The sequence below is a fragment of the Petaurus breviceps genome, unplaced genomic scaffold (genome assembly GCF_028583685.1).
Source record: "Petaurus breviceps papuanus isolate PSGF00001 unplaced genomic scaffold, PetGlider_PUasm1.0 90133, whole genome shotgun sequence".
NCBI lineage: Eukaryota > Metazoa > Chordata > Mammalia > Diprotodontia > Petauridae > Petaurus > Petaurus breviceps.
The window spans coordinates 1,262,373-1,275,943 of record NW_027187182.1 but is presented as its reverse complement, the minus strand read 5'-3'; the positions used below and the strand labels follow the sequence as shown (position 1 = coordinate 1,275,943).

The window sequence follows — 13,571 nt, the reverse complement described above, 5'->3', positions numbered from 1 at the left end:
GTGTTTCTGGGTGGGTGCTAAGTGTCTGAGCCTGGACTCGATCCCCAGGTCATCCTGACACTGGGGCTGGTGCTCTTACTTGCTGAGTCACCTGGCTGCCCCTACACTCTTTATTCTTGAAGAGGACCAATGATATTGAGAGGGTGATATCTTGACCTGCATGTGAACTGGATGTAAGTGAGGCAGAGAGGTGCCAATTCATCAGCCTCACTCTCTTCTCAATAGACCTTGGACACAGTGCTTAGCACAGAGTAGGCACTTAGGTGCTAATTAATTGATTCGATGTTCTGATGTCAAATGAGCATTGCAGACCCATGGAATTCAAAGGAGAGAATCAGGGGCTTTGACTTCCTCTGTGTGCTCAACTCTACACTGATAGAAATTGCAGCTCCTCTCAGAGTTGGTTTTGGAAAGCGACTCTGACCAAAACATGCATTGTCCTGTGACTGATCTGAGAATATGGCTCTCTGACCTTGGCTAGATTAAGGGAGCTTCATGTAGTGGTTGAAGAGCTGAACTCGGAGTCAGGAAAACCTGTATTTGGGTCTCACCTCAGATATTTACTAGGTATGTGACCCAGGATGAATAACAACCTCTAAGCCTCAGTTTCCTCATCTGTAAAATGGAGACAATAATGGTGCCTACCTCCCAGGGTTGTTTCATTTTGCAAACCTTAAAGCACCAGATAAATGTTAGCTATTATTATTATCAGCCTGGTCCTTGAAACATATAGTCTACCCCTGAACCTTAATTTGAAATCTTTCTAGGTCAAGTTCAGCTAACACAGCCTTTGAGAACTCAGGGTCACTTCCAAGCCACAATGAAGCAACAGAGAACACTTTAATAGAGGTCCATTTTTTATCTATTAAATGCCCCCACACACACACACACACGCTGCCCCGCCCTTCCTCTATTTTCAGATTCTTGCAATTGATGTAGGCAAGAACTTTAAAAACATGCTGTTCTTATGCCTGGAGGCTAAGTTGTCCAAAAGGGAGGTAGTGGCTTCCTCCTCACTGGAGGGCTTTAGGAGATTCCTTGGGCTCTACATGGAAACTGTGGTAATATGGAGACCTCCAGTTGTTTTTGCTTTGATGTCTCTCCCCTCTCCCCTCCCTTTCGAGGCAGATGTTAGGAATATTTCTGTAGCCAGCCTTGAAGGTCTCACTTCTGGGATCAATCTGGAACATATTTCCAGGGGAGTCTGGATGGAGTGTCAGGTTTCTGATGGCTACACCCACCCTCAGCCTCTTCTCATGTGGCCAAACTAAACTGTGGGCTTTTGAACCACAGCATGGCTTTTTATTCCACTCTTGGACTGTTCTCATGGTGAGGAAGTTCTTCCTGACATCCAGCCTCACTGGGCCCCTTTGCAACTTCCCCCCACTGCTCCAGGTTCTGCCCTCTGGGACCAAGGAAAACAAGGCTAATCCCTCTTCCATATGACAAGCCTTCGAATATTTGAACACAGCTAGCATGGCACCCCTCAGTATTTTCTTCTCGAGGCTCAGCGTGCTCAGTTCCTTCAACCAATCTTCATTTGATGTGAACTTGAGGCTCTTCCTTATACTGACTAGCCTCCTCTGGAGGCTCACCAGCTTCTCTGTGTCTTTCCTAAAACATAGCACCTTCAACGGAAAACAAGATTCCAGATGTGGTCTGCAAAGTACAGTATAACCAACACCACCCTGATCCTGGACATTATCCTTCTCTCAATGGAGATCGAGATTGCACTAGCTTTCTTGGCTTCCATCACAGCACTGACTTATATTGGCCATAGAGGTCACTAAAATGCCCAGCCCTTTCACAGATGAAGTGCTCTCTAACCATACTTCTACTATTTTATACTTACGAAGTTAATTTTTTGACCCCAAGATAAGACTTTATGTTAATATGTTGTTAATAAAGGTTGTTATATTTCATTTTAAACAATTTGGTCCAATATTCTTGCATGTCAAGTTCTTTTCATATTCAGACTTTCTACCTACTACTCCCAGCTGTGTGCTACCTACAAATTTGCTAAGCATGCCAAGTCATTCCTAATAATATAGAATAGCATAAGATCAAGCACAAATTCTGACATCAAACTATTCCTTGGGGTCAGCTATCCACCCCATAGAATTCCATCCTTACCACATTAATAGCATGGAAGGACTTATCAAGTCCTTTGCTAAATTTCAGGTGAACCGAATCCACAATATTCCCTTTATATACTGTACTAATAACCCCATTAAAAAAGGAAGCAAGATTAATCTGGCATGCTCTGTTCTCGCTGAAGTCATCCTAGATGTTTCTAGATGTCCACCAGTCATCTTTTTAATAACTTCCTAGAATTTTGCCAGGAACTAAAGTCAAACTCATTGGCCTGTAGTTTACAGACTCCATTCCTTTCCCCTTTTTGAAATTCGGAACATTTTCCCCTCTCCAGTCTTGTCAAACACCTCCTGATCTACACGAGCTTTCTTTTTAAATGGTTTTTCATATATCCTTGACAGTGGCTCAGCCATCACATCTGCCAGTTCTTTCAGTACCCAAGAATGTAGTTCATTTGGGTCAGATGACTTGAATTCATCCAAGACAATCAGAGGCTTAGTTACTATCTTCTTACTTAACTTGGGTATCACCTCCATCAATTGCAGTGCAAAAGTCATTTTTTTCTTGGCAGAGAAAACAGAATCTGAATAAGAGTTGAGCAACTCTGCTTTCTCCATATCATCCCCTAGCAGTGTCCCATCCATCTGAAGCACCTGTCTTATCCTGACTTTGATCTTCCTAATTTCCCCAATATAGCTAAATTATCCCAACCCCTTCTTTTGCCCTTAGCTTTCTTCACTAGCCACAGATGATGTTAAATTTTGCATTGCTGCCACTATTTTTTTTTACTTTTTGGAGGGCAATTGGGGTGCCACTACTCTTAAATGCGTATTCCATAGTTGCATTCATCCTCTTGCTATCCACCCTCACTTTTGTCTTCTGAATGTGTCTATGGTCACAACTGGCCTGTGACTGCACATCTGCAGACATCTGGACAAAAAGTTCAAAGATGCAACCATATAGAATGAAATCTCTAAAACACCCAGATGTTTTCCAACATGTTAGAAGGAGTATAGAACAAAATGCAATGGTCCTTCTATTTTGGGGTTTTGTGTTGTGAGCTTACAACCTTTCTATATGAGCAACAAACTGAAGAATGAGCATCTGTTCAGATTAAATAAAAATTACAACCAAGTTAATCTGACACGTACTTAATGATGCCTTTAATCATTATTGGTCTGCATGGCAATTAAACTGGTTAAGTACTTTTTACGAATGACTATAATTAGAATAATTTTTATAGAAGCAAGCCTATTATTTGTATTTTTCCCTTCTCATTTTGTCAGATCTCTAAAGTCAATGTTAACAGTCTACTAGGGTACCATGTACCAACTAATTATCATCACCATGACCACACTCATTCAAAGACAAAGGTCCCAGATCTTACTTCTCAGAGGCTTGCATTCCCTTTCTCATGACAACTTGATGTCTACCCTCTATCCCCCCATACCTCATTTCTCAAGGGTTATGAGATCACAGATCTAGAGTTGAAAGGGTCCTTAAGAGTCAGTGATTCCAACTCTCATTTTACAGATGAGGAAATTGAGGTCCATGGAGGTGAGAGCCTAGGGTTACATAGCTAGTATCTGAGGCAGGATCTGAAGCGGCTTTTCATGACTCCAAATCCACAGTGCTTACTATTACATCAAGGTCCTTCCCTATGGTCCGACCTCAAGGCACTTTGGGAAGTTTTAGATCCTTGTTTCTGTGCCAGCTTTCCTAGGCACTGGAGAATTTGTGACAGCTGAAGCTTTGGGCCCTGAGAAGCTAGGTCATCTACTGCCATTGGAAAGGGCAGATTTCAAGATAAGTAGGTATGTAGTCCCATCACAGGGACAGGACACAAGTGTTTTGATGTAGAGGGTTTAGGTGGGGGGAAACATAGAAGAGGAAAAGAGCACTCTATCTGGTCCAGTGGGAAGAGTACTGGTTCTAGACTTAATAGACCAGGGTTGAAAGCCTGCTTCTGATACTCTGATCTTTGAGCATCAGTTTTCTCTTTGTAAAACGAGGGGCTTGGCCAAGATGGCCTCAGAGGGCCTTTTTAGCTTTCAATTTAGGATCCTACGCTCTAAAGTTCTGAATCCAAATAAAAATCTAGTAGCAAGACTGGAAAGACAATTTAAGTAGAACTTCAGACACTCAGGTAAGCATGAAGCTGATAAAGGCTAAGCCTAAATAGTGTTTTTCTACACATATTGTTTTACTTTACCTAAAAGAAAGTTGTTTTTCTTAAACACAATTCACAACCTAATTTATGGGTGTAATAACTCCCCTGGCATGGCAATTAATCAGTCAATCAACAAAGAAGCATTTACAAAGCGCTTGCTATGTGGGAGACAGTGAGGGAAGTGCTGGGATTATAGAGGAAGACAAAAACAGTGTCCCTTGGGGATCATGAACAAACCTGAAATGGTGATCAGCACATTGAGCCCTTCTAGGACATCGATTTGCTGAAATCGGCGTCTACTTATCAGAGAGTAAACTCTTCCCTGGCCGCTTCGGTCCAGCAGCCACAGCCCGCTCTCCGTCCCTACCAGCAGATTGACACCTATATATAGATAACAGTTTGTTAGTTAGCTCACACTGCATCAAATTGTGTGTAGTGGGTTTTTTTATTTCATTCAGTGTTTCCCAACCATAGGCATCTAGCAAATTTTTACTGGTTCATAAAATGTTGATTAGCAAAGGTCCTTATTTCTTCAAACACCTATCTAGGTGCTGGGAGCCCCTGAGCTATACAATTTGAAAAATGGACCCTATCTATTCGTGTTCCTCCTTGTATGTGACACATCCCACCACCAGCTCCCAGTCTAAACTTGGCAAGCCTTGAAGAGTGAGAAGTACAAAATGCAGAGATTTTGTCTGACACTGCTCTAGCCTCTATGATGATGATGATGATGATAACTAGCATTTATTTTAAGGTTTGCAGAACACTTTACAAATATTATCTCATTTTATCCTCACAACAAATCTGCAAGGTAGATGCTATTATTATCCTAATTTTCTAGATGAGGAAACTGAGGCAGACAGTGGTTAAGTAACATGCCCAGGGTCATACAACTAGTAAATGGCTGAGGATGGATTTGAACTCAGTCCTTCCTGACTCCAGTATGCTCATCCACTGTGCTAGCTGAGCAGGTAGGTTTGTAGAAATTGTCCATCATACTGCTTAATAACTCTGACCATGAAAATATGAAAAATTAAAGAAGTTACTTACATGCCTCTGAAAATACATCTGAACATTTTTACTGGAAGTCATTTAGACTCAGGAGAACTTATGATATCTTTTGATACCCTTTATCAAAATCTGTCAGCTAATGGCTTTTGCACTTTTAGAATATTTCTTTATTTAAAAAAGAACTAATACTAAGCTACTTTTTCCTTGGGGAAAGACAGCAACACCCCAGTACCAAGTGCCTATGAAATCAGCTTCCCACTGACATTTCTTTAGGCTCCAACCTGACACATGGACAAGTTCTGTTGATCCTTCTATTTATTCTCTAGAGGCAAGATAAAAATATCAAAATGAAAAATGAAACCAAAGTAGTTAAAATGAGATTATTTTGAGAGGCAATGAAGTGTAATAGAAACTGGATTGGCAAAGTTGGTTAAAATTGGAAAGTGGTAGTGCATGTGGAGTTAGAAGACTAAATGTTGAGGTTGATACACTTTTAAGTAGGTACACAACCTTAAGCAAGTGACTTAAGTCACTTGATCTCTATGACTCAGTTTTCTCATCTGTAAAATGGAGATAATCATATCTTTGCCATCTGTAAACAGAATAAGGAGGAGGAGGGATGATGAGCCTTGGTGGAGAAGCATTGAGACAATATTGCAGAATCCCCAATGTTGGTGATTAGGGGACAATTACTAGGGCCCAGGGAAAGACGCTATGGTACAAGTTGTGAATGGAGAGCATCTGAGTGATAATCAAGGTAGGGCTCAATAGTTAAGGAAATCTGAAGTTCAGGAAATAGGCAGAAAAAGAGTTTGTGGCATTGTTCTAAAACTGGGGAGACAGCAGACAGCATGGGAGAACCCAATGCAAAGGGGAATAGTGGGGGTTAAAGGAATGATGGTTTGTCTCATCTTCCCTCCCTACTCCACTGTTTTGGCTTTGGTCACTTTGATCACAGAGGAACTGATGATTCTATTCTGAGCAGCAGTCATCAGATGCCAGCTGACTCTCCAAGTCATGGAGTCGAGCAGCTTTCTCTAGCTCACTCTCCCATTTCTTGTCTGCCATTCCTTAAGGTCTGGATTAATGGTACGATTAGGAAATTAGGGAGATAGGGGGATGGATGGATGGATGGATGGATGGATGGATGGATGGATGGATGGATGGATGGATGGGGAGAATGAGTTGATTTTTTACTATTTACACACATAGGTGTATTTTTTTTTGGTTTGAAGTTATACAAATGAAAATTGATGCCCTTCAATTGGGAAATGGCTAAATGAATTTTAGCATGTGAATGTAATGATACATCACAGTGCCCTATAAAAACTGATGAATATGGTAAGCAAAGTCAGAAAAACAATTTATACAAAAGCTACAACATTGTAAACAGAAATAACAACATCAAGAAAGGAAAGTGAATGCTGTATTATTATAACTCTGGAGCTTGGCCCTCAGGAAGAGTTGAGAAAATGCAGCTCTCTCTCTTCTTTGTAGAGGTGGGGCCTAGGGGTGTGCCATATTGTATATATTGTCAAAAAGGTTGGTTTTGCTGGATTGGTTGTTCCCTGCTTTTCTTTTTTTTCTTTATGGATATACTCAGAAATGATGGATATGTAAAAATAAAATAAAAATATATATTTATAATTGAGGTCACTGGGTCACTGAAGTCATCAGACATCCAATGTACCTATTTAGACAATAATTTCTGGCTGACTTGGTCATTGTCAAGAAATGTTCTTTGACGGATGGAGAAAGTAGGAACAAATGACTTCATTCTCTAATTTCCACAGGGTTGGAGCCCTTCATAAAGGGAGGGAATCAATTTGGACAAGCTCAAAGAAGACCAGCTCACCCCACAAAGCTGCACAGAGCACCTCCGAGCTGAACTTCTTTTTGTACTTGCGGATTTCGGGGCTGTCACTCTGTGGGCGGGCGTTGATGGGATTGACGTTGACAACAGAGGCTTTCCTCGATTTCCTACGAAATTCATATTTCTCTTCACCTAAGGGAAAAAAAGGAAGAAGAAAAAAGATGTTAAAGTGTTGGTCATCCATCCAGACAGACTAATTCAGATCTATCAATTCAATAGGGATCAATCCCCATTATTTGAATTTCCATTTAATATTTCTGCTGGGCTTCTACCATGTACCATATTTTGTGTAATTGTACCTTCAAAGAGGCAAATTTTCAGGGGATAATTATTCGCACTAATCAGGACCTAACCATATGTGCAAATGACACAGGCCATACCCTCCATGAGTGAAGAGAAAACAAGTACACATCAGAATATGGTGATTATGGGGAGAGGTCACATGGGGCAGGGGGTATCAGGGAAGGCAACAGGGAAGAGGTGACACCTGAGCTGGGCTATGAGGGAAGTAGGGAAGGGGAAAGGAAGACTGCCACAGGTAGAAATATGGGTGGGGGAGGAGGGCAAAAGAAAAGAGAACTTTTCAAGCATGATGAAGTCAAAGTTCAGGGACCTTAGAGGATGAGTCAAGAAGAAGATATTTCAATATACTGTGAGCAGTGTGTAATGCCCATCCTTAGACATAAGCAATGCCATGGCCCATCAATCAATGAATAAGCATTAATTCCTTAAGCACCTACCCTGAGCTAGGCCCTGGGTGCTGGTGACACCGAGATAAAAACGAAATTATATCCCTGTCCTTAAGAAGCTTACATCCAAATGAAAATGGAAAGATTCAGGCTAGTAACTGAGTTTTTCTGTTATGGGACAGATGTTTGGTATCATGTATCTCTGTTCCCTCCCCCCTCCCCCCCCCACTACACACACCTCTATCCCACCACAAAACAACATACACACTCACAGACATACACACATACACACACACACCAGCCTGACTTCATATATCACTTGAAAATTAATATTCCTTAATTTCCTTACATACCACCTCAACTGGAGAATGTTATGATATGCTTAATAGTTTTTTAAATTTTGTTTTCAGTTCTATATTCTCTCCCTCCCTCCCCTCTTCCCCCATAAGGAAGACAAGAAATATGATACCCATTCTACATATGAAGTCATGAAAAACACATTTCCACATTAGCCATCTTGTAAGGAAAAAAAAATGAAAAAGCTAAAAAATATCCCCAAACGAACATGCTTCAATTTACACTCAAGAGTTCATTCACCAGGTTTCTCTTTGCAGGTGGACATCATTTTTTCATCAGGGATGCTTTGGAATTGTCTTGGATTGTCGTATTGATCAGAGCAGCTAAGTCTTTCACGGTTGATCATTGTTACACTATTGTTGTTACTGTAGTTACGGTTAATAATGAATGACTACAATGAGAGGGAGTGGGGTAGAATTTGTAGGCCTTAGAGTCTGGAGACCAGGATTCAAGTCCCATTTCTGCCACGTATTGGCTATGTGAACCTGAATAAATTGCTTAACTTCTTTAGGCCCCCAGACACCTCTAGCTTTGTAAGTTACAGAAGAAGTACTGATATGAACCTAGTGTATGTTTTATACCTATGAAATCACAGGTAGGGTGAACTCCCTGCTCCTCCTTCCCCACCTACCCCCACACCACAAAGGCCATAATATATCTGAGATCATAGTAGGCATACTTACAGGAGCCAAAGATCCGTCTTGAAGGGCTGGAGGGAGGTGTGAGTTGGAGAAGTTTGGGGTCGAAAAATGAGGTGAATGATGAGGTGGAGGAGGAGATGCTTTTGGACGACTTGTTTTTAGCACTTGCAATCTAGGATTCAAACCAAGACCCATTTTGATGAGGAGGTAATAGTCAGAAGGAGGCAGTCCTCCCAGCGTGGGATGCATACGGCTAGAGAAATGTAAGCTTTCAGCATCTGTGGTTTGACCTACCCTACGAACCTGGAGCTACATGCAGTGAGGGACTCTCTAGCCCTCTGGCTGGGGAGCACCAAGTTCTCAGAACATGCATTTGCATCTAGTAGTGCTAACAGTGGGGAAAAGGCATATACCAATTTTGCAGCCTGGACATGCAGCCCTGACATTGACCTAAAGAAAAGAAGTCTTGGGGGAACAGGGTGGGGAAGGAAGAGAAAGAATCCAGGATAGAAATGAGGGAGAATTTGTACAGGATTTTGTACTTGGCTCCAACTTTCAGTGAGGGGTGCTGTGTTGGGTTGTCCTAATGCTGTCTGGTTTCATGATGGCTACACACCCCTATAGTGCCCCAAGGCATGTCTTCTTTTTAAAAAATGAAAGAAAACAAAAGAAAACTCAAATCGGTAATGGATGCATTTAGGAATTTCATAATGTACCTTGACATAAATGGAGCCATAGGAGGCAGTGTGGTATATTGGAAAGAGTAATGGATTTGGAGTCAGTGAGTCCAAATACCAGCAAGTCACTTAACTTCTCTGGGTATCAATTTTCTATGTGTAGAATGAGTTGGTTGGCCTAGGATCCTATGGGTGACCCTGGACAAGTCCCTTCCCCTTCTTGAGCTTCCATTTCCTTCTCTGTAAAATGAGGGGTTGGTCTAGATGGCCTCTGAGGTCTCTGCTAGCTCTAAATCTAAGAATTCTTAGACAAATCTCTTCCCCTCCCTGGGCCTTAGTGTACAGTGAGGGGGTTGGGCTAGGTGGCCTCTGAGGTTCCTCCTACTTCTATGATTCTATGACCCTGAGACGTTGCAAAGTCAGCATTGTGATTACCTGTTTTAAAATCACATATCCTTACTCATTCTGCTCTGCCATGGACAAATGTTCTCTGGAGTGGTCACTATTGAAAAGGGTTGACTGGTTAGGCAATAGTGACTTAGGGACGGTGATTTCTTTGCTTATAGGGATCTCCCTAGTTAGGAAACTCCCTCTGCCAATGTAGGTTGGGACGTTCTTCGCAATTTCTAGTCTTGGAGAGTTGCCTAACATCCTGAGAAGTTAAGTGACTTGTCCAGGGTCCTTCAGCCAGTACATGTCAGAGTTGTGACTTGAGAGAATAATAATGACCTCCATGTAGACAACACTACAAGGCGCATTGAGTGCTTGCTGTGACAAGCCCATTGTCTGATTAGCTTCTCATCCCAGCAGCTTCTACCTCACAGGGTTGTTGTGAAGTTCAGAAGAGTTAATGTATATAAAGCACTCTCCAAGCTTTAAAGCCCCAGACAAGCTCCAGTTATGATAATATTAACATAATATTAATCAGCGGCAAAAGGGAATTGAGCATGCTTGGGGGGAGGGGGGTGACTTCGACGGCTCGTGTACCCCTACCCCTCCCACAGATTCTTCCACCCCTCTGTGACTTTGTGAATTGCTGTAGTGAGCTGCTCTGTCAACCAGGTCCATGTGGGAAACCTTTCCAGAGTCTTTGAGGAGGTCGCTTCTCCATCATGATGAAGCATCAGAGGAGGAAGGCTAGAGGACATACGAAAAACATTATGGCCCTTTTGTTAAATTGATTCTAAGTGGGTTGGTGTCGAAGACAATTTGTGAGGCTCAAATAAATACCTGATGGGAGGGGCCAGGAAATGGACAGAAAATAGCCAGAGAAATTTTCTGTTTGGGTAGAACCAATCATGAAGGGCTTTCAAGTTGAAACAGAGAGATATCCTATATACCCTATATAGTCCAAGGATTCAGGAGTGTCAGAGGAAACATGACACAGGCCTTATAAATGATACAGAATGCCAGAAAGGTAAACCAAGGCACTTCCTTAAGTCTAAACAGGGTAAACAGACCACCTATGGCTGTTGTGGGACAACATTACTGGCAAACTAAGGAAAGGTGCCCAGGGGAGCTTTTGAGGCCAAACTAGCTTGAAGTCCTGGAAAATACTATCAGCCCCAGAAGGGGATTTAGTTCCAAGACAGGATTCAGACTGAGTTAAATTGGCCAAGTCTAATAAAAGTCTGGTAAGAAGAGATTAGATTAAGCTATGATTGCTGAGAGCTGAAGATCATCAAAATCATACTTGAGCATTTTTTAAAAGTTTCCTCTATAAAATGTTCTACTATGCTATCTAATATTTGATACTTTGGGCTTTTAAAATAGTTTTATTTGGGGGGGGAGGGGATCCAAAAAGTATGCTGATATCCCTTTAGTTAAGTGTATCTATCCTTTGGCCTCTTCAAGGCTCAGTTCAAGTGCTGCCTCTTACAGGAGACTTTTCCTGATGACCCCAATGGGTACTCTTCTCTGCCCAACTTACTTTAGGTGTAGTTTGTCTCTGCTTATATGTTTATGTGGTGTTTGTTCCAAATGGATTGGAAGGGTTTCATTTTTGGACTTGCACCTGGCACACAGTTGGTGCTTAATAAATACCTGCCAACTTGAATTGACTATCTCCGGCTGGACAAGGCAGCATGGCATCATGGGTGGAGAAATGGCCTTAGAGTCAGGATGGACCTTGGTTCAAGTCCCCCTTCTGACACATACTGCCTGTGTGACCCTCGATGGGTAACTCCAGGCAACTCTCAAGATTCTAAGTGGCAGTGCAGGTACCTGCCTGCACTAGCACAGGTGATTCCTCACCTGGAGCACCCCACAATGATGAAATCACAGTGCATAATCTCTAGCTTAAGCCTTTGAGTTAGGACAATGCAAAAAAGGCGCCTGGTGCCATCAGGTGGGAGGATACCTAGTTGTAGATTCAGTTCTGTTTTCAAGAATGTATTTCTTGAAAGTTGAATCTGCAAACCTTACCATACGGGAGGATGACAGTAATGTCACGTTTGACCAAATGCTTCTTTTTGATTGACCATCTTCATAACAGCAACAAAAAACCTAAAGAGTAAAACCACATTTTTGTGGAGGGGGAATTCATCTAGGCCATAAAATATTTTATCTGTGGGTGTTGATCAAAGGTCTCTGGGGAGAAGTGCAGGTTTTAACCTTAAGTAAAAAGAAAACTAGAACTGCCCGGGGAAACGACTGGGACCCAGTGGGAAAGGGTAACCCAGGCTTGGTCCATGTTTCCATCTTTTTCTGCCCCTCCCTTTTCCCTGTCCTTGGCTCCTCTCAGTTTATGGAGCTACTCTTCCGTCTATGCCACAGTATCTTTTTGAACCTTTTGCTCATACTTCTTCCACTAGAAGAGATTTCCTACCTGTGAGTTGGGATCCTTATGGTTATTTGCACCTTTTGATAGAGGCCTTGAGCCACTTCTAATGCCCATAAGCCTCGCTTTCAGTAGAGCATGTGGACCTGGGAGAATATGATTCAGTTGGTTTGGGGTCACTGAGTGTTTCCATGTTAATTACAGATAGTACTGGTTTTATGAGATAACTGATTTGTATGTAGAAGGGGTACCGGGCTGGGAGCTAGGAGGCCTGGGTTCACATACCTCCTGTGTCACCTACAAGCCATATGGCCATGGATGAGTTTCTCAGGTGATAAGGTCTGGGCCCAGGAATTGTGATGAGGAATAAATGAGAGATCGGTAGGAAAAGTGCTCGAGGACCTAAAAGAGCTATGTGAACTTCAGATGGTAGATCACTAGTCTTTTCTCTTGTCTCTTTGTTTTGGGGAAATCTACAGGGCTTTTGGAACAATTCTTTTGATTGCCCCGTCGATCAGTGAAAAATCTTACACACCACCATGTAAGAAGTGACAAATTTGAGGTGGTTGCACTAGATGGCCTTATTTTATTTTTTTTTAAGCAATTGATGTTAAGTAACTTGCTCAAGGTTACACGGCCAGTTATTTTTTGTGTGGGTGCCAAGTATCTGAGGCTGGAACCAATCCTGGGTCTCCGGATGCCATGGCCAGCGCTCTTACTCACTGCGTCACCTGGCCACCCCAAGATGGCCTTATTTTAGAGAGAAGGCAACCAAAGTCCAGGAATATGGGAAAGGAAGTGATTTGCTCAAGGTAACTGGATTATTATAGCTGGAGGTGGTGATGCTTAATGAAAAGAGTGCTGAGTTTGGGGGTCACAGGACCTGAGTTCAAATCCCAGCTCTGTTCTTTATTAACTCGTGACCTTGGTCATTAACCTCTCTGGGCCTCAGTTTCCCCATCAGTAAAATGAGGGGTTGGACAAGACGATCTCTAAGGTCTTTGCTGCTCTAGATCTATGATCGTGTGAACTAAAGGGGAAGGATGTGCCCTTGCCAGTGTAAGCCAGTTGCCGCCAGGTACAAGTGATAAGGCCCAGTCACAGACTCTTTTTCAGGTAAAAGAAAACAACAGACAGATAGGTCTTAGTATCCCCATCATGTAGGGAAAGGACTCTTACCACAATTAGGAAGGCAGCAGCTGTCACCAAATTGCCTGAGAGAGGGTCCCAACTTCTCTCTCTCTCTCTCTCTCTCTCTCTCTCTCTCTCTCTCTCTCTCT

The 13,571-nt window shown here is 42.3% G+C and overlaps 1 protein-coding gene across 2 annotated transcripts in view; it reads right to left on the bottom strand.

Annotated features, from left to right (window-relative positions):
- The window catches only part of LOC138176686 (mitogen-activated protein kinase kinase kinase kinase 4-like), a 228,437-nt gene that overhangs the window by 32,449 nt on the left and 182,417 nt on the right, over positions 1–13,571 (bottom strand). The window contains exons 21-24 of one of the 2 annotated variants that reach the window (XM_069107490.1): positions 11,937–12,017; positions 8,878–9,007; positions 7,131–7,280; positions 4,502–4,645 (exon numbers count right to left, since the gene is read on the bottom strand). In XM_069107490.1, the coding sequence (XP_068963591.1) occupies positions 4,502–4,645; positions 7,131–7,280; positions 8,878–9,007; positions 11,937–12,017 (505 nt within the window). The remainder of the gene's footprint in view (positions 1–4,501; positions 4,646–7,130; positions 7,281–8,877; positions 9,008–11,936; positions 12,018–13,571) is intronic. The other variant, XM_069107491.1, reaches the window with a different exon arrangement.